This window comes from Talaromyces atroroseus (assembly GCF_001907595.1).
Source record: "Talaromyces atroroseus strain IBT 11181 chromosome Unknown scaffold_1, whole genome shotgun sequence".
Classification (NCBI taxonomy): Eukaryota; Fungi; Ascomycota; class Eurotiomycetes; order Eurotiales; family Trichocomaceae; genus Talaromyces; species Talaromyces atroroseus.
This window is the reverse complement of record NW_017971433.1, coordinates 2,635,979-2,660,595: the sequence shown is the minus strand read 5'-3', so window position 1 is coordinate 2,660,595 and position 24,617 is coordinate 2,635,979. Positions and strand designations below refer to the sequence as shown.

General features: G+C 49.3%; 9 protein-coding genes across 9 annotated transcripts; 6 read left to right on the top strand and 3 right to left on the bottom strand.

Annotated features, from left to right (window-relative positions):
• Positions 1-219: 219 nt before the first annotated feature.
• UA08_02013 (hypothetical protein) lies at positions 220-2,968 on the top strand (the record flags this gene model as incomplete). Its single annotated transcript, XM_020261740.1, has 2 exons — positions 220-2,415; positions 2,486-2,968. 2 exons carry the CDS (start codon positions 220-222, stop codon positions 2,966-2,968), a joined length of 2,679 nt encoding a protein of 892 aa, XP_020123715.1.
• Positions 2,969-3,737: 769 nt separating this feature from the next.
• On the top strand, positions 3,738-7,084 carry UA08_02012 (hypothetical protein; the record flags this gene model as incomplete). The annotated part of the gene is made up of 8 exons (XM_020261739.1): positions 3,738-3,852; positions 3,921-4,115; positions 4,185-4,289; positions 4,360-4,812; positions 4,878-5,525; positions 5,584-5,754; positions 5,835-5,897; positions 5,973-7,084. 8 exons carry the CDS (start codon positions 3,738-3,740, stop codon positions 7,082-7,084), a joined length of 2,862 nt encoding a protein of 953 aa, XP_020123714.1.
• A 431-nt stretch (positions 7,085-7,515) lies between these two features.
• Positions 7,516-9,347, bottom strand: UA08_02011 (hypothetical protein; the record flags this gene model as incomplete). Its single annotated transcript, XM_020261738.1, has 2 exons — positions 7,516-7,770; positions 7,860-9,347. 2 exons carry the CDS (start codon positions 9,345-9,347, stop codon positions 7,516-7,518), a joined length of 1,743 nt encoding a protein of 580 aa, XP_020123713.1.
• Positions 9,348-10,167: 820 nt separating this feature from the next.
• UA08_02010 (hypothetical protein) lies at positions 10,168-11,033 on the bottom strand (the record flags this gene model as incomplete). Its single annotated transcript, XM_020261737.1, has 3 exons — positions 10,168-10,471; positions 10,544-10,903; positions 10,969-11,033. 3 exons carry the CDS (start codon positions 11,031-11,033, stop codon positions 10,168-10,170), a joined length of 729 nt encoding a protein of 242 aa, XP_020123712.1.
• A 660-nt stretch (positions 11,034-11,693) lies between these two features.
• UA08_02009 (hypothetical protein) lies at positions 11,694-13,804 on the top strand (the record flags this gene model as incomplete). The annotated part of the gene is made up of 3 exons (XM_020261736.1): positions 11,694-12,210; positions 12,307-13,595; positions 13,661-13,804. The coding sequence occupies 3 exons, from the start codon at positions 11,694-11,696 to the stop codon at positions 13,802-13,804; spliced, it is 1,950 nt and encodes a 649-aa protein (XP_020123218.1).
• A 649-nt stretch (positions 13,805-14,453) lies between these two features.
• UA08_02008 (putative hexaprenyl pyrophosphate synthase, mitochondrial) lies at positions 14,454-15,907 on the top strand (the record flags this gene model as incomplete). Its single annotated transcript, XM_020261734.1, has 2 exons — positions 14,454-15,665; positions 15,746-15,907. The coding sequence occupies 2 exons, from the start codon at positions 14,454-14,456 to the stop codon at positions 15,905-15,907; spliced, it is 1,374 nt and encodes a 457-aa protein (XP_020123219.1).
• A 520-nt stretch (positions 15,908-16,427) lies between these two features.
• On the bottom strand, positions 16,428-17,483 carry UA08_02007 (Phosphoribosylaminoimidazole-succinocarboxamide synthase; the record flags this gene model as incomplete). The annotated part of the gene is made up of 3 exons (XM_020261733.1): positions 16,428-16,810; positions 16,890-17,265; positions 17,334-17,483. 3 exons carry the CDS (start codon positions 17,481-17,483, stop codon positions 16,428-16,430), a joined length of 909 nt encoding a protein of 302 aa, XP_020123210.1.
• Positions 17,484-17,840: 357 nt separating this feature from the next.
• Positions 17,841-21,764, top strand: UA08_02006 (hypothetical protein; the record flags this gene model as incomplete). Its single annotated transcript, XM_020261732.1, has 7 exons — positions 17,841-19,029; positions 19,116-19,250; positions 19,302-19,408; positions 19,470-19,536; positions 19,714-20,298; positions 20,658-20,732; positions 20,788-21,764. The coding sequence occupies 7 exons, from the start codon at positions 17,841-17,843 to the stop codon at positions 21,762-21,764; spliced, it is 3,135 nt and encodes a 1,044-aa protein (XP_020123211.1).
• A 540-nt stretch (positions 21,765-22,304) lies between these two features.
• Positions 22,305-24,062, top strand: UA08_02005 (hypothetical protein; the record flags this gene model as incomplete). Its single annotated transcript, XM_020261731.1, has 1 exon — positions 22,305-24,062. The coding sequence occupies one exon, from the start codon at positions 22,305-22,307 to the stop codon at positions 24,060-24,062; it is 1,758 nt and encodes a 585-aa protein (XP_020123212.1).
• Between the last annotated feature and the right edge of the window lie 555 nt (positions 24,063-24,617).

Here is a 24,617-nt window from a genome sequence, read left to right as displayed (position 1 = left end):
TATTCATTGGCCAGACGCCTGCCCGTGCCTCCTGATTGCTCTGCCGAACGACTCCGAGAGTTTTTCTGGCTTTGATTTCTGTGGCACCACCAACAAAACAAACTGCGCTTTCGACCCGCCAGAACCGCTCCACGCCGACCTCACGTCATTGTTCCCTTTTCGAAGGAAAAAGAACGGGTGGAACAGATACATAGACAAACGGTTGAGACGGTCGGGAACATGCCCGCAATCGTCGCCGACAGCCCTTATCAGCCCGCCAGTGCCAGTCCGTCGAGCTCGTTTGATATTGCCCAGCGAAAGTCCTACGAAAAGACCTCCGTTGGCAACACCTTTCTGTACACCCCTGGCGCCAATGGCGATGTGGGCCGTCTCGAACCGCATAATTTCAACCACCAGCAATCTGACCATAAACAGTTCATCACCAACCTGAAGAATGGCAGTGTTCCATCCTTGAACGGAGCGCGGTCAAGCATCGGTTCTTATAGTCGGGATCGCCCCTTTTCCAGGACAGACAGCACGCCCTCGCTGAATAGCGTGTCCTTCCGCGAGGGTCGGGAACAACAACAACAACAACAGCAGCAGCAGCAGCCTAGCCGTCGAGGATCAGCGATGGTCGATGGGCATGCGCAACAGGGGTACGAGCTGGAGCCGCCTCATATGAATGGTAGTAGTACTTTGTTATCGACTCCCTCACGATCGCCGAGTTTGAAACCAGTCTCCAACGGCGACCCTCAGAGGCTGTCTACGAGCGATGACCGGGCTTCTTATCTAGACCCCAGCCATTCGACCAGAAGCTACACGCATGCTCCGCTGTCTACTTCGCTCCCCGACGATTCGACTAATCATCTGCCCCCCGAACCTGACCGTCTTGCGCCACCAAGCAGGCGCTCCCAGCATCGATATTCTTCTCCTCCCGCGCCGATCAATTATGAATCCTGTTCACCTTCCTCTCCGAGCTCCTATTCCCATAGACATACGCTCCAAATCCCGCGATCGATTTCCCGCAGGAGCCGTGAGCTTTCCCTCGACGAGGCTCGAGCGTACGCAACCGGTCGTTCAGATCACCACCGTCGCCCGTCGTTGAGTCTTGTTCGTCGAGCTACTCGGACGGGCGCTCAGGACCAGAGTGACGACGCCCTAACCGATGAAGATGCTGCTCGCTGGGCCGAAGCGATCAAGCAGAAACGGGCCAGGAAGAAGCGCCGCGAGGAGGAAGATGACGACCGCGTGATTGTAGGCACCAAAGTAGACCAAAATCACCAGAATTGGGTGACTGCTTACAACATGTTGACCGGTATCCGATTTGTGGTATCGAGAATCAATGCAAAGATGGATCGTGAGCTGGAACCGGCTGATTTTAATGCGAAACACAAGTTTTCATTCGACATGTACGTCTTTTCATTTTTGCAATATTTGTTTTCCAAGGCACGTCAAAAAGCTAATCGAGTGTTCAGAACTGGTAACGAATTGACGCCATCTGCCAAATACGACTTCAAGTTTAAGGATTACGCTCCTTGGGTCTTTCGCAACTTGCGCGCCAAATTCAAGCTGGATCCAGCAGACTATTTGATGTCCTTGACGAGCAAATATATCCTTTCGGAGCTTGGCTCACCTGGCAAGAGTGGAAGCTTCTTTTATTTTTCCCGGGATTATAAATACATCATCAAGACGATCCACCACTCGGAACACAAGCTGCTACGCAAGATCTTGCCGGACTACTACAAGCATATCGAGAACAACCCGAATACTCTGATCTCTCAATTCTATGGCCTGCATCGCGTGAAGATGGCGTATGGTCGCAAGATTCACTTCGTTGTCATGAACAACCTTTTCCCTCCACATCGCGATATTCACCAGACCTTCGATCTAAAAGGTTCGACTATTGGGCGCGATTTGCACGAAGAAGATCTGGAAAGAAACCCCCGCGCAACAATGAAGGATCTCAACTGGCTACGAAGAAACCGTCATCTAGAGCAAGGGCCGATGAAGAAAGAGGTCTTTATGGCCCAGCTGCGACGAGATGTGCGACTGTTGCAGAGGCTCAAGATCATGGACTATTCGCTATTAGTCGGGATTCACGATTTGAGTCGCGGTAATGAGGAGAAGCTGCGCGACAAGACATTGCAAGTCTTTCAGCCCGGGGGGGATCGGGATGAAGATCCCAGTGCCAATTTTTTGACAAGGACGCCATCCAAAATGGAGAACGCGCGCAAGGCTAGAGAGCTACGGCTGACGCTGAAACGAGAGCGCCCGGTACCTATACAGCAGACGGCAGCCAAGATGCCGGATGAGATTCTCGACGAGAGGAAGAATCTGGTTTTCTATTCTGATGATGGCGGGCTTCGAGCGACACATGAGAACGGGCAGCGGGGAGAGGAGATTTATTACCTTGGTATTATTGATTGTTTGACCCCGGTAAGTTTTGGCCCTGACTCTGTATGTCCTTATTTATGCCTTATGATTGTATTGACGAGCTTGGTTATAGTATGGCATTGTTAAGAAGGCCGAGAATTTCTGGAAGGGGTTGTCGAACAATCGGACACAGATATCACCTATCCCTCCAGAGCAATATGGAGAGCGCTTCATCAACTTTATGGAAGGGATTACAATGTCCAAAGAAGAGGCAGAGCGACTAGAGCAGGCCAGGGCCAATGAGGCGACCTCTGAAGACCGAGTCAGGGCTACCGAAGGCATGCGCCGGGAGTCAGTGGAAAGGACCATGGAAGCAGCAGAGAACGTGGCCCGACACTCTGGCCCAGAGCCGCAAACACGCACTCTGTCGACTATGTGGGATCCGCAAGACGCGAATAGTGTTAACGGACCGTCCACGCTGCCCATTGTCGACGAAGCCGGTGAAGCTGGAAGTCAAAAGAGTGGCCGCAGTCCCAAGAATCGCGCAGAGTTGTCGGATCGCGCATCCGAAAAAGGTCGAGTCGCTTCGCCGTTGTCGCCCCCAGCACCAAGCTGATTCCAATTCTTCTTCTTCTTCTTCTTCTTCTTCTTCTTCTATCTCCATCATGAACGACCGTTTTGTACAATTATTGTTCCTTTGACATGATACCGCCTTTTGTTCTCGGGTTTCCTTTGCTATTCGTTGTTATGTTATTATCTTTCTTCAGAAAGCGTCTTGCGGAAGTCTTTTCTTCGCCTGCCTTGCTCTCCTTCCTTTCCGTGAATATATTTCCTACTGTCAGCCTTGCTTTTTATATAAGATTCCCACTCACCACCACACCACACTTTGGGAGTGATCAACCTGATCATGACTTATACATACATACACCACTAGCTCATTCAGCTGTTTCTTTTCCTTTTCTTGCTTCGTCTCATTCAAATTGTATGCCATTATTCACTCCTGCTGACAGACAAGTCGGTATTGTCTTGTTTTGCCGTTTGCTTGCTTTTGTTGATTCTATACCAGCTTGTTTCGTCGTCGATTAGCTTAGATTAGAGTAGTTAACGTCAACTAGCGATGCATACACCAATACATACATATATATATATATCATGCCCAAGATGTGCGTCTACTTGACTAAGGTTAGCATTCAGCTGACTGCAACTAGCCTCGTATTTGTTTTGATATACAAATTACCTTCATGCTAGGCATTAGGCTAGCTGTTGGTAGCTCGCGATCAGCGATGCCGGCGCATCTAACGTCTTTCATTTCGTTTTTTCCCTCTCTCTATATATTTTACTGTACAAAAATCTTCTGTCAATTTGTGTACAAATCTGCATCTGCCATGGCAGACATCCCCGCATGGCAAGCGCCGCCGCTAACAGTCACGGCCTCGTCGTCGCCGACTGAGACGCGCCGACAAGACACTGGATTCGCCGACGAGAAAGACGAGGACAGAGGTACGCACTCATGCTATGTCCTATTAAGATAAATAGGCGCTAGTCTGACTGGCCTGCTGGTTTTTTAGATGATTCCCAGAGTCGCATTTCGGATCACATTGAGACTCCGCGCCGGAACAAAGACAGGGACGACGACAGCGACGACGACAGCGATGAAGATGATAGAAGGAAGAAGAACAAGAACAGGAAAGAGAAGAAGAAGAAGAAGCGGCGGACTCAAGATAGTGACGCGGGAGAAAATACTACCGGGAAGAGACGGAATGGTGAGCTTGCAGATGTATCAAAACACACCACACTGTGTACACTACGCTCATATCCATAATGCCATACAGCGTACCGTCGCTATCTTCAAGACCCCGGCCTGAAATGGCACAAGGAGTATTCGGCCTTGGACGTGAAGTCTGGGAGAGTGCTCATGATTGACTATGCAAGAAGTGGTTCGTCTTTTCTTTTCAACTCAACCTCTCTCTTCTTTTGTTTTGTACGTATGCTTTCCTAAATTAACAGGGGGAAAAACAGACAAATCGCGCTCTCACATGCGCAAAGTCTCCGCGCAAGAAGTCTTCAACATCCACGCTCTCCACAAATTCTATAGAACCCAGCAAGGGGTCACAGCAGCAACAGAGCCACCCGCCATGCGCGTCATCCACGTGCAAAACGCCGACTGGGCCGTTCCATTCCTCTTGCGCAAATTCAACATTGCCTCCAGGTCCTCGCACGACGAGAACGTCGGTGCTGATTTCGGGCGTTATTTGCAATACAAAAAGCCGGAGATTCGCGGCGGAAAGCCCTTTTTGGTGGGCAAGACGTGGAGAGTGCAGTATGATCCGTTCAGGGGCGTTAATAAGACTTCGTTTGGGTTGGATTATATGAAGGGGTTTTCTGTGAGAAGAGGGAATAGAGCCAGAGAGGAGAGCGAGATTGATAGAGTGATGCAGTTGAATGATTTCGATGACAATGGTAAGCTTCCCCCTCCCCCTCATTTCTATTCTGTTCGTAAGTGGAGTGTGGCTAAATAGTGCTAGATGAGCCGATATACAGTCATGATGTGTATGCGCAGCGACTGAGTTGCTATATCCAGCACAGGCAAGCCCCATCAGAGAACAACAGCTTATCGCGAGATCAATCACCGCCGAGAAGGAGGAATTTCTACCCACCAGATGCGTTCGGCGCTGGTGATAACAAAGACGACGACCCCGCCAATGGACCCTTCAAGAATAAACAATATCGTGTGCGCAATTACGACAATGGCAACGTGATCATCATCTTCGACAATTCGTTCTCGGGAAGCTTCGATGATACTCTGATCCCTGCCCGACGAGAGCTTGAGTGCAGATGGCGTCGTCTACCTTTTCTACTGGCATTTGAGTCCAGAGACCCCATTGAAGACGACGATAATGCCGATAATGCCGATGCGAAACTTGCGTTGAACTGCTCAAAGTCAATCCTGAGTGATATCTTCAAGGCTCTTGCTATGAACTGGGCGGTGTTCTTGGACCACGCTGTTACGCATATGAATATCTTGGAGGATAAGGTTTACGATCGCCCAGATGACGAGTCTCGCGCGCCGGAGCTGTGGGTGAATTCGAGTGCGTGGCTCAAAGTTGAGAAATTGGTCAATGTGCATATTAGTGTGATGCAAGAAATGAAGGCACGGTTGCATGAATTAACCGGTGGGTGAAGCATCGTTATGTGGAAATGAAGAAACAAGACTAAAGACAAGAGCTCCAGACGACGTTGATTCCGAAGATAACTGGCTTGAGGATAGCCCTGGAGACTTTGAGCGTTTGACGAACATGGTTACGGAGGATTTGACCAAACCGACAGAGTCGCTGATTTCGCTGCTGTATCAGAGCGTCTCGATCAGGGATAGCAGGCATAGTCTGGAATTGGGTCTGAGCAGTACGTCTACCTGTTTTCCTATCTTTGCTGGTCTATTAAGGCTCGGAAAGAAGTATATAAGCATACTGACACGACCGCAGTGTGGCGATTGAGCTGGATTACCTTTGTATTCCTCCCATTGACTTTTATCGTCGGCTTTTTTGGTGCGTGTTATACACTTGAATGCACCTATGAAGATATGGCACGGAAAGATCTGCTAACGTTTGTTGACCTAACAGGAATGAACGTTGATACGTTCCAGAATAACCCTAGTATCAAATGGTACTTTATCGCTGCAATCCCCTTCATGGTGGGCGTCATCGGTTTCTACTTCTTTATAAAACGCGGTTCATCCTACAGCCGGCCTTCGCCGCACGAACGCGCAGTATACGAGTCTTTCTTCCAGCAGATGGCAGCTACAAACCCGACGCTCTGGTCTCGCAATGGCCCGCGAGACTATGTCCATGTTGACGGCAGAATTGCACGCATGAAATGGAGCCTGATTAAGCACTGGATTCGGCGTACAAATCTGAATAGTAGCAACAACAACAGCAGCAACAGCATGACAGTCGCCGCAACATCAGCCGCAGCAGCGCTTACCAGTGATGCCGAGGACACAATATCCGGAAGGGCATTGCTGCAAGGCGATGGCTTAGGCACACTTTCCAGAATCCAGCGCTACCTAACACGACGGTGGACAAGACAGATATCCAGACGAGCAACGACGACCATGGAAACAACAGACACGGAAATGGGTCTGATGAATTTGAATAGCGATTTTGAGGATTTGACCAGTATCAGCGGTGACGAGCGTTTTAGCGGTGATCATACTACTACTGCCCCTCATAATGATGATAACTTTCATTCCATTGGTGAGGGTCTTACGGAGATTGCTGGAATTCTGTCGGCGCCTGCTGCGCCAACATCAGGTCATCCAGGGGTCTTTTCGTCTTCATCTGCACCGTCGTCAGTGGACCATGATCAAGATCATACAAATATTACAACTCATCTCACCGTTCCCGGCGCATTAGCAAGAACGGTGTCCTCCTCCGCGGCTGAACCACATGATGCCAGCACTGATACCCCCATCTCTAATCCCATGTCCCACGTTATTGTAGCAGCGGCACTCTCTCGCCAGCACCGCCAACGTCTTCGAAGTAGCAGTTCCCCATCGTCATCTGCAAGAAGACCGCATAGCAGCGGCTCTTCTCCCGGTAGGACTAGCAGGACTAGTGGGATGTTGGTCGAAGAGGAGGATGCGGAGTGGCTGAATGAGCGTGGGCGCAAGGGGAAGGATTGGTTTTGGCGGAGGTCGTTGTCGTCGCGTGGTTCGTCTGGGGAGAGAGATTAGCATGCATGACAGGTATAATTAGTATGGTTGTAAATATAACACTACGTGTCCATTCCCATGCATATATATATATATATATATATTCATTTGATGTCGGGATAGAATCTGCTTAGTCTTGTCTGGATAACCCCCCTGAAAAGCAATGACTTGTTAAGAACCGTAGATGAGAGACAAAACTTGCTTCTGTATCAGTATTTGAAGCTCCATATAGTCTGAAAATAAATGACATGCTTGAATAGATAAAAAAACAAGACGTCCTTTCCCATAAAACCCCCCTCGAGAATAATGATAATGCACTGTTCCCTCCCATAAACGCCACGCTTGTCGAACCAAAATATTTTACCCCGTTTTTTATCCTCTCCGTTTCATGATGATGTTGTGATTATGAATGGGCATTATTTGCAAAAAAAAGAAAGAAAGAGAAAAGTTGATTACTCGGCTTTCCCCTGTGTGACCTTCGCTGCCTGCACAGCTGACATCTTCTGGGTCCAACCCTGAGCTGGCTGTGGCTTTTTAACTGTGCGCAGATCATCTGTCGCAAAGCCTGAGATGCGCATGTTGTAGTTTCGCTCAAGCACGAGCTGGATATCGCGAATCTCTAGGGTTGATGAAGGTCGCAATTTGGCTAGGCGACAGGCTGCCGTAATGACGTCGTCGACGAAATCGTCGGCCATTTGCAAGATGAACTAGATCAGATATTCAAGATTTAGTTATAGTTCATTTGTGGAAAGTTGACGAGCTCATTCGAATCTGAGTAGTAGTTAGATGGACTTACTTCTTCGGCATCAGGTGTGAGGCCTTCACCTTCTCCACCTCCAGTTACCTGACGGACCAGAATGTCTAGCATCTTTTTGCTCAACACTCTCTGACCTTCACCTTCGAGGACGTATCCAGGATGTTTTTGGATTGCAGGTTGGCCCATAACTCCAACGGCACCGTGGCTAGGACCTCCTGATAATGTAGGTCGTGGAGTGCCCATTGCAACAGGCTCAGGCGGCTGGATATTCAAGTTCTTAGGGATAGCCATGTTGTGGTTGCGAGTAGTGTTCTCAGTTGAGCGATTTTGCATGTAACCAGGAGGATGTGCATGAGAGGCAGCGGCAGCTTGAGGCGTGCCTGCTTGCTGCGGTTGCTGTGGCTGCTGCTGGTTATTGCCTTGGTACGATTTCGCTGCTTGAGAGATGGCCGCTTCATGCGAAAGAGGGCGAGGTTGAGTATTGGGCGCTTGACCTTGCAACATGGTTGTCCCGTCTGGTTGAGTTGTAGCTTGTGCTTGCTGCGCAATTGGCTGTGTTACAGCAGTTGCGGTAGGCGTTTGTCCCTGTGCCTGAGTTGTAGCTGTCTGACCTTGCACAGAAGACACTGCATTGATTTGTCCTTGACCTGCTTGTACTCGTGCAGCGTTAACAGCTGAGTTGACAGTATGAGGGGCTGGAGCTGGTGGTTGTCCTGGGTGGACTGGTGTAGATGTGCTTGCGGGGGTTGCCGTGGAGCTGACGTTTTGGCTAGTGCCCTGCTGTTGTCCTGGTGGCGCAACTGCGCCCTGACCACCAGCTCTGGCAGCTCTGAATGATTCCTGTTGCTCCTGAAATTTTTTCAAGAACTCTTGGCCTTCACGAAACAATTTTTCTGCTTGCAGCTGTCTTGTCTTGAAGGCTGTCATCTCCTCTGAGCTTATCGATCCCTGACGCGCCTGAACTTGCTGTCGTACTTCAAGGCTCCTTGTTCGTCCGATCTCCTGCTTCTGAAGCGCCATGCCATATCGAAGCTTGGCTTCGATAAGCCAGTTGGCCGCCTGCTCTCTGGTACTGGTTGGCGGAAGTTGGAATTGAATGCTGTTTACTTTGGCTTGAATAGCTGGGAGCAGCTGATTGAACGTTGCTGGGTTGCTATTTGATTGGGCGGGCTGTTGATTTTGAGCAGGTGGTTGCGCCGTTTGCTGCTGTGGTTGTGGTTGCGGTGGTTGTTGATGCTGTTGTTGTTGTTGCTGCTGCTGCTGTAGCTTATTCCTGAACATCTGCATCCCTTTCATGAGGGTCTGTGAGACCTGCATAAGCCGTACTTGCGCATTTCGATACTCGTCACTCGAAGGGTCGCGCGAGTTTAAGATGTCCCATAGGCCCCTAACTAGCTGGGTGTGTTGCGATTTCTGGGCATCAGTGAGATGCGGCAACTTGGCCACTTGATCTGTGCGGATTAGAGATGGCTGCTGCTGAGGAGGGAGTTGCTGGTTCGTAGCAGGCTGGGCGCCCTGGCCGTCCATGGCTGCCCTTTTCGTCGTGGGAGCGCCGAGAGGGTTTTCTGAGGAAATATACAGGTGCGATGCAAGAGCAATGGAGATTTCCGATAGTTATAAAATCGGTATACCTGGAGGACAACACGTTCTTCGCCTGCCCGTACAGTTACTTGAAGTCTGTTGGATGTTTGACGTCGGGAGTTGGCAGAAATCCGAGCTTTGCCATCCTTGGTTGGTCAGGGCTTGGCATCGGCCTTCCGCCCGCTGCGTAATAAACTCCATGCTTAGTTAACTGATTAGTTACAGTCTTGGGGGGTTTCCATGTCTGGAGTTTTCCTGAATCTACAAATCATTGTATGGCCAATACACTGTGGGATTTCATATGCTATTAGGAACTGGCCTTGCCCTATGGATGAGATAGGCGGGCTCGTGCTACACATATGCTCAATTCTGCTTTGCAAAGCCAGTATCGATCTGCCGAGAGTATGCTATTGTTGGCAGTTAGATCCGAAAAAAGATATTGACCAGTATCCAGCCTATAATCCATAGTACATCACAGTCCACCAATCTGACGTGACTGGCATACGATGCACTGTTGGGTCACTCCCAGAATCTGGACCGGCGTCCCCTGTCTACCGATAAGCGTGCAATGGCCGTGGTAGAGCTCCCCATGGGTTGTCTGCCGACGATAGGCGGTGCCATAGCGTTATTGCTGCCAGGATTAAACAACATCGCAATCAGACACCCTTTCTGTAGCTTTAAGCTGAGCTCAAATGGGTGAGAATCGATATGCAAAGCCGAGACAAGGCTTCCAACGAGTAGCTTCACTTATGCGTGTTGAGCATAATCATCTCATCAAGCCTCCCAGATCTCGCTCCATCCCGTTAACGCGGTCTTCAAGGTTCTGCTTCTTCCTCTCCAAGTCTCGAATCTCCTCAAGCTCTCGCTCAATATCCTCATCGGTAACATGGATCTCATGGTGATGTGGTTCAGAAAACTCAATATCGTTGTCCCGATCATAGGCCTCATTCATACGTTCTAACTCTGCAGCATTGTCGGCGACCCGGGCTTCCAGTCGAACGAGCGACTCGCTGATTTCAGAGTAGCGGTAACGCAGGTCTGATATCTTTTCCGCAGCGCCAGCGACGGGACTGTACACAGCCATTCGTTAGGATATTGCTCGATAATTTTTAAAGCGACAAAAGTAATCGAAAGTAACGTACTAGACATTGCACAAGATTTCGGCGCCTTTGAGAAGCACTTCCACGTTGATCTCACCACGTGCGAGTCTGGTAGAGGAGCCCGTTGAGCGCCTGATTTCCTCCATCATGTCGGTGCCGAGAACACGGGCAACTGCAGATTGATTCCGATTGTTTCTCGCAGCGTTGATTCGACTGATCATAGTCTCGCGTTGAGTGTCGGCCGGGTATGTAGTCCCTCGACGAGTAGCGCGCCTTTGCGAGGGCTTGGTAGATGAATCGAGGGTAAACAGGGCGCGCTCATGCGCTTCGGTATCCCTGATCAAGGCGGTAATATCGGGGGTGTTGAGCAAAGCATTTGTGAATATCTTGGGCGGGGGGAATCTGCGGGAGGGGTTCGGAAGTAAGACCTGGTGAATCTTTATTGACCTTGTTAGTGTACAACTCACGATAGTTCAGAAACAGCATTTGCAGAGAGCGTAATCTGCTCCAGGTGGTTCTCCAGGAGCGACATGGCGACCAGCAAGACAGCGGCGTATTCTGCTACACAGCGCGATTAAATGTTGTTGTTGTTGTTGTTGTCGTTACAGTAACTTCCAAGGTTGTTGAGCCGCGACCAATCAGCGCCAAGACTGGCAGCTGCGGCGGCCTCAGGCAGGAGCTATGACAGCGCGCGCGTCGAAGACTGACAACACAACAACGCACCATGCCAGCGCATCCGGCTGGGAACAGCGAGCAGCGAGCAGCGAGCACTGCACAGCGGACCAAGGCCTGCTGCTGCTTGTCATCTGAAGCTGGTCGCTCCTGCTTGGCCAGCGCGTGACCGGCAGAACGAAGGCGGACCCAGGCCAGCTTACCTAATTCGGCATCGGGCTTGGCACTGACTATTGCGTTGCTGGTTGCTGCTGCTCCCTGCGCTGCTCTTGCTTGTTCTGCTACCTTCTGCCTCCATCATCATCATCATCATCAATCATCATCACTCCTCCCCCATCCCATCGCCCGCTTTGTCAACCACCCCCCTCCCCGGCCCTTCGCTTTTTTCTTCTCTGCCCTTCTCGTCTGCTTGCTCAGCTCTGTCTTGTCTTGTCTGGCTGTTGCGTGCCACAGCCCCTTCCCCCAACCGCTGCTTGTTGGTTCCGTCGCCCCCGATCGGAGCTATCGTAAGCTGGGAAAAATGCCAGTTGAAAGACGATCTTTGAGGTCCAACAGCAAGGGTGATACCTCTTCATCGACCAACGGCGAAAAAGCTCGTTCTAATTCGAATTCTACCTCGGGCAAAGATAAAGCTGCCCCGACAACCCGCTCGGCGGCGAATAAGGCTAAATCTGCTCCGGCCAAGAAGACCGTCACAGGAAAGGGTGCCAGCGCCTCGAACAGCAACAACAATAGCACCATGAGTGGTGACCAGCCGCAGCGAAATGGCACAGACCCAGTAGAGAACGGTGCTAACCGCGCCGAAGACGTGGAGATGGAAGAGGATACGCCAGGTGGGCCTACATCGTCCATCCAAACCAGCAGGGAGCATGATGGTGACCAGATGACTGTTGTAGTGCCCCCAGCAAAGGGTGCCAGACTATCTGGCCAGGATAACAAGAAAGACAAAGAGGAAGACGTGGCCATGGAAGGCTCAGACGAGAAGGATGCTCAGGCAGAAGAGCCAGAGATCGACCCCAGGGCGAAGGCTGTACAAGGTGAGTGTCTTTCCCACTTTTGGTAGTGGAGAGAAAGAAAATCTCGAAAACGTGCTTTGTTATTGACCATTTCGCTATTTATTTTTGCCTATTCAGATATCCGAAACAACTTTGGTCTTTTGGAGCGTGCTGTTACGCACTTCGACTCTCGGTTTACCCTTCGGGTCCTGCGATCAATATCCTCCATGCGCAGATATATCTCGCCCGACGTCCTTGCCGAAGTTATTGTTGATACTTATGCTAGCTCAAACCCGACCGCAGCCTTTTTACTAGAGGCCATTGGAAAGTCGGATGCTTTTGAAGCTGCCTCATCGAAGATGGATGTAGATTCGGATAAACCCAAAGCGTTCCGTGAAATTTTGCCAGAAGTCGATACTTATCTCTCAATCCTCGTTCAGATTTACTTTTACGACCAGAAAGAAACTCAGCTTGGCGCCGACTTTTCGAGCAAATTGGTTGAGCGATTGCGGTTATTGAACCGTCGAACTCTGGACTCTTTGATCGCACGCGTGTATTTTTACTTCTCCCTCTTCTATGAACAACTGGCTCCCTTACCTCCGTCCTCTTCTGCTGCCGTCATTCAGATACGCAGGCCTTTGCTTGCTGCGCTTCGCACCGCCGTGCTCCGCAAGGATGTTGATATCCAGGCGACCGTAATCACGCTTTTACTGCGCAACTACTTGTCCACATCACACATCGCTCAGGCCGATCTTTTGATTGCCCACAACGAATTTCCAGCCGCGGCATCGAACAACCAAATTGCTCGGTACCTCTACTACCTGGGTCGCATCCGTGCCATTCAACTGCGATATAGTGAAGCGCACGACCATTTAACTGGAGCTACCCGTAAATCACCGACCAGTCATAGCGCTGGCGGGTTCTACCAGGTGTCCATGAAGCTCTTGGTCATCGTGGATTTGCTCATGGGCGATATCCCCGACCGTTCGATTTTCCGCCAGCCGCCTCTGGAAAAAGCGCTGCACCCTTACTTCCTCCTTGTGCGTGCTGTTAGCACAGGTGATCTTGATGTATTCTTGAACATTGTCGATACTCATGGTGCAACTTTCCGAAAAGACGGAACCTATACTCTGATATTGCGACTACGGCAAAATGTCATCAAGACTGGCATTCGTGTCATGTCAATTGCCTACTCGCGGATATCACTGCGCGACATCTGCCTTCGGCTCGGTCTGCATAGTGAGGAGTCTGCGGAATATATTGTCGCCAAAGCTATTCGGGATGGCGTTATCGACGCTACCTTGGATCACGAGCAGGGTTTCATGAAGAGCAAGGACGCGGGTGATATCTATTTGACAAGCGAGCCAGGTGAGGCATTCCACGCTCGTATTCAGGCTTGCTTAAGTCTCCATGATGAGAGCGTTAAGGTCAGTTCTTCTCCCCCTTTCCCCACACTACTTTCTCCCCAGTCGCTCACGACATTGACCCATAGGCTATGCGTTTCCCCATGAATCAACATCGACTGGAATTGAAGAACGCACAGGAAGCGCGAGAACGGGAGCGAGAACTTGTCAAAGAAATCCAGGAAGGTGATATGGATGAAGACGATGCTGGCGGTGACTTTGATGGCATTTAAGCAGAAGCACGGATAGAGCCAGTATAGCGATGCACCCATCATTTTCTACATGTATACTGAGGGGACTTCGAAGCCATGTGTGTTCCTAATTTTCTTTCTTTGCGTCAGGGGGGTTTCAGACAAGTCGGACAGCTTACTGCACTTCGGAATACTACTATGTTCTCAAGGGGTTCTTTCTTCATTCTTCACATTACTTTTACTGCCAAATCCCGAAGAAGGATTCTGGATGGGTTGGCCCATGTACAGTCCGTGTGCGTTAGGACAGCCATTGCCGACTTTCCTTTGTTTGCAGCTGCAACGCTAGACAAGACGTATGCAATTGATTGTGTGGTTCACTCTGTAGCTAGTTAAATAATGTATGTTAGGCTCGTATTGATATCATAAACTTATAAAGTGCCTCTGCCGGGTTGATTCGGGAAGCCGCCCGCCGATGGTCTGTGCCTTGCTAATTCGATGGCCAGGCCCAAATCAAAATTCAGCTTACCTTCCGGGAGCTCTTGACGACATCAGCGTCCTGTCGTTGCTCAGGACCTTCCGCTGTATTTCCCTTTGTACTATATATTTCGTTTTCTTTTCTTCTCTTTTTTTCCCTTTTCTCTCTTACTTATTTTCCACTGCATTACTACTCTACTACTAGACTTTGCTGAGCATGCGAGCTCGAGCCGTACGCGCCTCTTCTGGGCTGCTACTATCGAGTCGAGCTCTTCCATCTACCTCGATCTGCTCCCAATGCTTACGAGATGAGCTCCTTTTGACAATCGTCCCCATTCATTCGCGAAAATACCATCCTTCGCGGCGAAGAGATGTGTCACCAATTGGCGCTGCGGTGGCCGCGGCGCAGAATCTGTTCACCAAAGGCTTCGCACCAAAAGCTCCAGCAGGCGTGTCGGTCGACCCATTACGCATTGTTGGGAAGGAATTGAAGTTCTTGACCAAGAATATCCGCAAGCTCTTGGGATCGGGTCATCCCATGTTGGACAAGGTCGCTAAATACTACACCTGGAGCGAAGGAAAACATGTGCGGCCGCTACTTGTCCTGCTCATGTCACAAGCCACGGCGATTGCTCCTCGCAGCTCTCACTTGTCTGCTCCTTCGCCCTCGTCACAGTCCAACATCAGCGAGCCCATTAGCTCCCCGCTTGTGCTAGCCGACGCGAATCCCGACACCAGCCCCCTGACAGCACCAGCTGCTGAACTGGAAGGCATCTTCGGCGAAGACCCCAACATCCTGCCTGCTCAGCGCCGACTCGCTGAAATCACGGAGCTGATCCACACTGCTTCTCTTCTTCACGACGATGTCATCGATAACGCCATTACCCGGAGATCATCGAGCTCGGCGAATACACAGTTTGGAAATAAGATGGCTGTGCTGGCTGGCGACTTTCTCCTCGGGCGAGCTTCCGTGGCTCTGGCCCGACTACGAAACCCGGAAGTCATCGAACTCCTAGCAACGGTGATTGCCAACTTGGTTGAAGGGGAATTCATGCAGTTGAAGAACACTGCATCGGACGAGGCCTCTCCCGTCTTCACTGATGACACTATCACCTACTATTTGCAGAAGACTTACCTCAAGACCGCTAGCCTCATCAGCAAGTCTTGCCGTGCTACCGCACTGCTTGGAAACAGCACTCCCGAAATCGTCGAGGCTGCATACTCATATGGCCGCAACCTTGGCCTCGCTTTCCAATTGGTTGATGACATGTTGGACTACACTGTTAATTCGGCGGAATTTGGAAAGCCGGCGGGAGCTGACCTAGAACTGGGTCTCGCTACTGCTCCATTGCTCTTCGCCTGGAAGGAGAATCCCGAGTTGGGAGCTCTAGTTGGGCGGAAATTTGAGCAAAAGGGTGATGTGGAAAGAGTAAGCTTGCTTTTCTCTCTCTCTTGTTCCGCTCGCTTCTATATACATGCGATTCTAACTTACGGTGTTTCTTTTTTTAGGCTCGCGAACTTGTCGCTCGAAGTAACGGTATTGAAAAGACCAGGGCTCTCGCTCAGGAATACGCTGACAAGGCTGCCGCTGCTATTCAAATCTTCCCTGATAGCGAGGCTAAGAACGGCTTGCTCGATATGTGTGAGAAGACAATGAAGAGACGCAAGTAGAGCGTTTCAAATATACAAAGTGTGACAGACATTTGGTTTACTTATACGCGCCGAACACTGCAACATCACCGCTGGAAAAGATAGAAAAGAAAAAAATGAAAAAAAATGAAGAGACACGCTCATCTATACCAGAAACAAAGTTTTCGGATTCCCTTTCTTCTTATCATATCGCTACAGGGTGGAAAAGGATCTCAGGAAAAAGAAATTCTGAATAGACAAAATATATATGGGAATGGGTGCATGTGTTCGACAGATTGCTTGGTACAGGTTGTGAGGATGGTTGGGTTTCTAGAAGGTTTCTTTACTGTATCGCATAAGCAAATAAAGACCCCTTTTCTGGAAGAACCTACTCTATTCCTATATGCTAACAAGTTTTTTACATACTCATTCAAATTGCCACCCCTTTCTCGAATTACAAGTATAGCTACATGATGTGTGTCAGTGTTGCATCTATATAAACCCACCGTTATCAATGTCGTAAATCAAAAAGAGAATGAAAAAGGAGAGAAGAAGTATGCAATTACAACTCTCCACCGCCAGTAATCTTCTCCCATGCCTCTTTGTACTTCTCCGCCGTTTTCTGAGCAACTTCGTCCGTCATCTTGACGCCTTCTTTGCCCTTGAGGCCTTCGCGCGTCAACCAATCCCGCAAATACTGCTTATCGAAGCTTTCCTGGCCCTGGCCTATGACATATTTGTCCTTGGGCCAGAAACGAGACGAGTCTGGTGTTAGCACCTCGTCGACGAGAACTACTTCATCGGTTTCTGTGTCCAGGCCGAACTCGAACTTAGTGTCGGCAATGATTAGACCGCGCTCATAAGCGTAGGCGTGAGCGGTCTTGTAGAGTGTTATAGCGAGGGTTGCAATCTTTGCGGCGTAGGGTTCGCCAACGATCTTGGCAGCTGTTATACGGATTATTTAGTCTGATGTTTTCTTGTTTGACAATCTAGGGGATGAAGATCAAGCATGAGTCAAACCAACCTTGGTCCGGGTGAATATTCTCGTCATGTTCTCCCTGCTCTGCCTTCGTACTAGGGGTGTAAATGGGACCATCAGGGAATGCCTGGCTCTCTTTCAAACCGGGTGCCACGGGAATCCCATGTACAGTGCCGGACTTTTTATACTCATTCCACGCAGATCCGGTGATATACCCTCGCACAATCGCTTCAATCGGGAAGATCTTGTATTTCCGCACTTGCATGCTTCTATTTTGGAGAGCGGCGCGTTGCGACTCTGGGATTTGAGGGGGAAGATCGAGAGTGATGAGATGGGTGCGAAGGGAAGGAATGGCGTTTTGGAGGATGTTGAACCAGGCCTTTGTGCACAGGGTGAGAAGTTTGCCCTTGTTTGGGATTCCCTGAGGGGAAAAGATTACGCATCAGTCGATGTTCATATTATATAGCTCATGTCTGTTTGAAGACATACATTGTCCATAATCACATCGTATGCTGAGATCCGATCAGTCGCGATGAAGAGTAATGTCTTCTCGTCGATTTCATAGAGATCGCGAACTTTACCGCGAGCGATGAGCGGCAGCATGCCCTGCAAGTCGGTCTTTGTAAGAGCTTCAGCCATTGTGTCTGTTGGAGAGCAATGCCTGCGAGTTGAGTATGCGAGTTATTTTTTTATTGCGGGGGAATCTGATGCGATTATTATCGGCGGGGCTTGGATGCCTCAGGCTGCCAATCGCGTTCTTGCCGTTGCAGAAGCAAAGTCGCGTTTGGCCAGCCTCAAAACGGACTTGCAAGAGCTTGAAGCATCTCGCTTTTGATACTTTTCTGATACCTAAGAAGATTGACCAACATTCCGCAACTTTCGCCGCTAATTGCATGACTTCCCCAATCCAGGCTGGTGCTTTCGGCTGAAACGTCCGAGGCGTGATAAGGAGGACTGACTCTCTTCAAGAGGTCTAAACATGAACGAGAGCGCAACATGAGTCGCTATCTTACGCCTTCCAAGGTCGCCTTGCTATGTCTGGTGTCCTTGTACACCGAAGGAATTGTCCCCAACACTTCGGCTGTACCGATTCTTTCTTTTCTAGTCGCTCATATCCTCCCTGTGCGCCCCGGAGACTCAGACAAGTCGTCCCGTGCATTCAATCGAGACAGGAACCACGCTGTGTCTATGGATGAGTTGGAAGAGGTTCTTGCGTACCATGCCTCCTCGATTCCCGGGCGTTCTGTGTGGGATCTGTTACTTCGGAAAATGTGGTCATTAGACTGCTGCGATGCCCTGGAAAGCTTCTTTGCCGACATACACTGCATTGTTGAAAAGCCGAGGGAAGAACTGATCTACGAGAGAGACAACGGTATTGTGCCTGTGATGGATCGTATGCTTCTGTCCCGATCTTCTCCTCTCGGTGCCTTTGTGCGTCGAGCCCAGCTTGAGTTTACGAGGCTTCAATTTCACGACTCGGTTAGATTATGGCGTGGCTTTATAAAATATCGGTTGCCGACATATCGGGCTTGGGCGAGACGACATCCGTCTGGAGGACAGTCGGCTGTTGATGCCAACCTAGCAGAGCTTGGCCTGGACTCTGGCAGTTACCTTGGCCAGGTGATTTATCGCAACATTGAATATGATTCTGATGAAGAGGCTGGAATAAGCACCAAGGATGTGGAGCAATTATTAATCTTCCAGGTCGAAGAACTGCAAAGAATTGGTGGTCGAGTGCCGGATGAAGTTAGGGACCAGCTCGAGTATATTATTTCGACCGGGGTGACCGTTCCGAGCATGTCACACTATATACGCTTCTTAGATGCGTGGAAGGCTGGAGATTATCCATCATCCTTTGATAATCTGCATCGATATTTTGACTATACGGTGCACAGTAGAGATCGAAGTTTCTACCAATACGCTTTACTCAACCTAGCCATCTTGCATGCTGACTTTGGTTCTTATGCCGAGGCGGTGTCTGCCATGCAAGAAGCCATTTCAATTGCGCGGGAATCGCACGATATGAATTGTCTGAACTTTTGCATGAGCTGGCTATATCATTTTGGAAAAGCATTTCCGGAGGAAATGAAGCATGTCCAGAACACCGGCATGCTTGGTAGTGAAAAGGAAGGCCTTGCCTTTCTAAAGGCAAAGGCTAAAGAGACTGAATCATGGGGCTTGCTCAGTACGATCCATCTGAGTGAAGCGAAACTCGACTTGCAGAACGTAGGTGGACAATTAAAAGACAATTTCATACGTATTGCTAATCAGTGGGCAAAAAGGGCGAGAGTCTGGCGTCTGTTTTTGAAAACGTCGTCAAATCTTCCTACCTGAATCTGACCAAGGATTTGAGAACAACGATGGGCCCACAACTGTTGCTGGAGGCATCCTTATTTTCTCGGATAGGTAAGGAGTATATTGTGATTTTTCTCAATCAAATCATCTAATGGCCTGCAGGTCTCACACACATCGCATCATTACACTGCGACATTTTCCGCGAATGCTACGCAAAGGGAGCACCTGTGGAAGACCATCTCAAAATTGCCTATCGAAGCAGTCAGTTGGTAAGTACAGGGCAGGATTCAAGTCTTGAGCGTTTGTTAATAAAAAGCAGATGTCCCATAGCGGTGGTCACAAAAGAGCAATGGCTCGTATCGACGATATACTGCCGGCAGATTCACGGTCACTCAAAGTGAGCCAATATTGGGCATATTTCTCAGGGATATTGAAGTTACAGCGACAGATCCATAGGCAAGTTCCAACGAAGGAGAAAGAAGACCAACCAAGAAGCCCTAGTCCTTGACTAACAGACGCTTGTATACTAGGGATGATGCTGTTGCCGTGGAACATCTATTTGCTCAATTACAAGACATCGGAATCCATGACATTGACCTAATTCTTCAGCTTTCCTTTTTGGAAATCGAATTCCGTCTCCGCAGGGGCCACTATACACAAGCAATGGCAATCGTGGAGGATATAGCGCAGTCCATACAACAAGAAAACTTCGACGTCTTGACTCAAATAAGACTACTTTGCTACAAAGCAAGAATTCTTGAGAAAACTGGCCTGCCGCAAAGAGGGTTTTCCATGGCAATGCGAGCTGCTAGCATTGCTCACCGATCTCGTGTGTTACCAGGTCTATGGGAGGCTATTCGTGTACTTGCCGTAGTACTCTTGAGTCTTCATGAATTCGAAGCCGCTTCAGAGATGATGGAGAGCATCATGCCCCAAGTTCTCGAGCTAGACGATCGTTATCTCACCGCACGGTCGTATTCTATTTTGGTGGATGCAAACATGGGTCTGGCCGGTGAATGTTCGTCTACTAGTGGCGGTGACGGTAGGAACCACAAAACCGCTGATCCATTGAAGAAGAAAGAATATGTAACGAGAGCACTCGCATACATTGATTGCTCTTATGACGAGTACGAGGCTATTGAAGACGTGTTGGGCCAATGTGAGATGATGGCGAAAAAGGCGACCGTCATGCATCTGTCCGGCGACCTGGTTCTGGCCAATGACTATGCGTCAAAGTTCCTGGCTCTGCGCAAGCAGGCTACAGCTGAACGAGAGGATTAAAGACTTGAATGGTTGATTAGACACAGCGTCACCACATGTACTCGTAGTATACAGAGTAGATAACGAACGCGGTTTATCTTATCTTATCTTAGCTTGGCCTGATTTATTCTCCTAGCGCCACACATCGTCATCCGACGACATTCCATCGCCAGATCATCGCTGAACACCTATTCTACATTGCAAGCACACGGACTGTCGAATGGAATAATTGAAATACCTGCGCAATGATTCCTACAGCTCGCTGTCTAGCTGCGAAGCCGCCTGGATTCTTCAAGAAAAGCACGGAAGAGCTCAGTCGTCTGACACGCATCGGTACATCGCCATTCACATCGCCTATGAGTAGTTCACTAACATCATTGCAATCTAGCATGGAACACGGAAGCACTCTCAACGCCAACCAAGCCATACAAGCTTCTCGATTTCGAAGATGAATCGTCAGTCGCGTCCTGCAAGACCATGGCGGATCGCGCCGTCGGCGGTTTCAGTACAGCCGATCTAGACTATGTCCCTGCGACTGCGACTGAGCCGGCACATGCGCGATTCCACGGAAGCATATCGACAAAACTGCCAAATAACTGGCGCGTGGAGCGCACGGGATATGCTGCTTTCCGAAACCGAGATAAAGGGTACTGGCTCTTTGGGCGCTTGTTCTGGGACGTCGATCCTTACACATACTTAGCCCTGCGAGTGAAGAGCGATGGACGAAGATATACGATCAATATTCAGAGCGACTCCATTGTGGAAACTGATATTCATCAACATAGACTTTACACAAGACATCATCGCGTCCATGGCCGGCCGTCCGAAGCTTCAAGTCCCCTGGCCGCGGCAGCTGAAGCATCAGAGGTTAATGACATTAATGACAAGCTGTATCCCGGTGGCATTCCTCCATCGCTATCCGATATTCCTCCTGCAGAGACCATTATAAGCGCAACAACATCTGGCTCGGCAGGATGGGAGACTGTGCTTCTACCATTCCAGTCTTTTGTTCGCACAAATTATGGCATGATCATCGAACCGCAGCACTCTTTACTGAAAAATAGAGTCAAGTCAATTGGGATCGGTCTTACTGATCGAGTGGAGGGTCCCTACGATCTGCGAATACACCGAATATGGGCTACGAATGGCATAAGTGAAGAAGAGATCGAGGAAGAGAGGAGGATATGTGGTGAGAATGCCTTGACAGTTGATGAAGGTGTTAGGACGCTGTGGGGTTCGAAGAAAGAGGCCTTTCCATCTGCGGAGCAAGAAGCTGAGGACAAAAAGAAAGACACTCAAAAAGTGGCTGAAAAGAAGGTGACTGGCACCAAGGGCTTAAAGGGGCTGAAGGAGGAGTGGGAGTAGAATGATGAACCTGTGGCTAGCAATGTTACTGCTTCAGACTTGTAACTACTATATAACAAATGTGCCCTTAATATAAAAATCTACTAATGTATCCTACAAAGTTCTCCGGGCTTGTGGTTTTCTGTTGGATGCCAGGCCAGTGAAGGCTAGGACTATTTTCAATCAGCTACAAGTCTTGTGGCAACCTCTCTGTCTGTAAACACTTCTTTTGAAGGGAATGAGCCTCTACCAGTTAGTGAATGTGCATAGAATCACTGTTACTTGGCCACTTGGGGTCTGGCTGGTGCAGGTTGGTATGCAATGGAAGTATCAATGGGAGTGCCCATGAATGGGAAGCGCCTGTGATTGTGTGAACATTTAAATGTCTTTCCAGCCCAGCCACCTTGAATTGCTGCTCTGCCTAATTCCTACCTGCCCAGTCAGCTGACTGACCATTATTCTCCCCTTTGATATTGCACTCGTCTTCACCCCGACCAGTTTCATCGTCACGACAACACCCCAGCACATCCCAACACACCAAGCCCTCTTGGGAAAGCAACGATGTCGTTGTCAACACTCAGACCCAAGAAGAAAGTAGCTCAGAGACGACAAAATGAGGCGCAAGCCCAGTCTCTGACTGATTCTTCTCATTCTTGCTCTTGCCCTCACTGCCACTCTCCCTCTTCCACTCATCTTTATCCCCCCTCCCACTCATCCTCTGTCCTTCGCTACACCAGCTCAAGCTCAAGTCCAAGTAGCAAGAGCACTCGCAGATCGCCTCGATACTGGTCGTGTCACCCTCTTCGACGCGCAGTCAAGGGATATCCTCACTACTCAACTAGGCTCTCAACCTATTCACCCAACGAGCTCAGACGTTTCCATCACCAGCTTCAATTGCGCATGATGGATATGTATCCTGAGCGTTGGTACGACGAGGCGTTCCCTGAGCCCATGCGTCCTCTCATCAAAGAATCGATCCCTGAGCTTGCCAAGTACGTTTTCACCAACAGGGGTGCATTCTACACCATCATGAACAAGCACATAAATGACCTCAAGGATGGCAAGACCAATGTCCAGCTCATTTTGGTCAAGCCCATCCCTCCCAACCTCATTTATAACGATGTGGTCTGGGACTTCAATGTTGCTCCTCACTGTCGCTTCATGTACCTCGAAGTGCAGAAAACTGTCATCATACATATCGCCAAAGAGACACGCTTCATGGAGTCCCTTCCTCGTGACCAGTTGAAGTACGACGATACAGACCATGGCGTCCAGGGACATGCTCTCGGCAGAATCAAGTACAAAATAAAAACACAACTCGCCAGGATGGGGATCATCGAAGACGAGTATGACTTTCTTTGCAATAGGAGCCGCAAAAGCGATGGTGTCAGAACTTTCCCAGACGACCCAGCCGAATTCAAATCAGTTCACAGTTGTGACCGCATGTTCATCCCTCGCCGCGATGACCCCAAGTTTGACGCTGATGGAGTCGTGTGGCCCACGATGGTCATCGAGACTGGCCCCGCACACGCCAACGTCGCATCTCGTAAATACTTGCAGTTCTGCGTCGACTGGTGGTTTACCCAGAGTGACAGCGTGACCAAGACTGTGCTCCTGATGTATTTTGACTATGCTAACCGCGAAACAATTGTTGAGAAATGGGTGAGAGCTGCCGAGCCACCATTCCACAAAACCCTTGCCCAGACTATTGTGATCAACATCCAGCCTGGCCATGATAAAAACTTTGCAAAGAGTAAAGTCGTTGTATCCGGCCAGGGGCTCACCCTGTCTGTGGAGTCTCTCATGGGAAGACCAAAGCGCGAGGGCGAAACCGACATTGTGTTCGACAAAACTTTCTTAACTGGATTTGCAAACGGATACTTACTCCCCTGGCCTAATGTTGGACCCACTCGGAAAGAGGTCCTTTTGGGTTCAGGTCTGAAGGGAGGAGAAGCAGCATCATTGGTATCTGCTGCTTCCTCTGCTGCTGTTGGCGCTGGGGCCCGCGGTGCACCTGGTACTATTGCTGCTCCTCGCAATCTTTCTTCACTGAAATCTGCACAGGCTCAATTGGGCCCAGCTCTGTCTCGCCTCCTCGCTACTGATGTTCCTCGCTACCTTGGAACAGATGGAACTCCCCAGGTTGATGTTTCCGCGTCTTCGATCAAAGTTACTCTCAAACGCACGAATAAACCATTTGAAAATGAAGATGGTAGCCCTGTGAGTGGACAATCTGAGATTGACAAGGAAGAGAACAAGAAGGTGTCTATGGAAATGTCCTTGGAACAAATGATGGCATTGATGGGTACCCAGGACTGAAGGCAAAACAGGGGATGCAAGGAAGTCTAGGAACAGCAACGAGGCTTCAAATGATAACGATGACGACGGCGATGATGACGGTGGTTTCCAACGGAGAACAATCATAGTAAAAACTGGGTGTGGATACATATGATTTCTCATGGACAGATTCGGAATTTTTTTCTTTCCTTTCCCCTTTTCTGCTACTGCATTCATTGAATTGAAATCATTTCTTTTCCTTTTCAAAAGATCATGCTGTGATGTTGAAGTCGAGACGGTAAAACCAGTTGAGCAACTCACTTCAGGCTGAGTTATGCTGCTTGCTCGATACTGTCCATTTCAGCTCTCAGGTTTATTCCACTCATGTTCGTTTTGTTTTGTTTTCTTTCTTAAATTAAAAGAAGAAGAAGAAAAAAAAAAGAACTTTGGGAATGGGTCTGATTGCTTGACATTTGGCACTGACGTCTTCAGTAGCACTGGCATGAGACCAAGGGGTGATGGAATTCGACATCGGTTACATTTCTTGATCGTGTTAATGTAGCTAACCTAGTTAATCAAAGTTAGTACATTCATCAC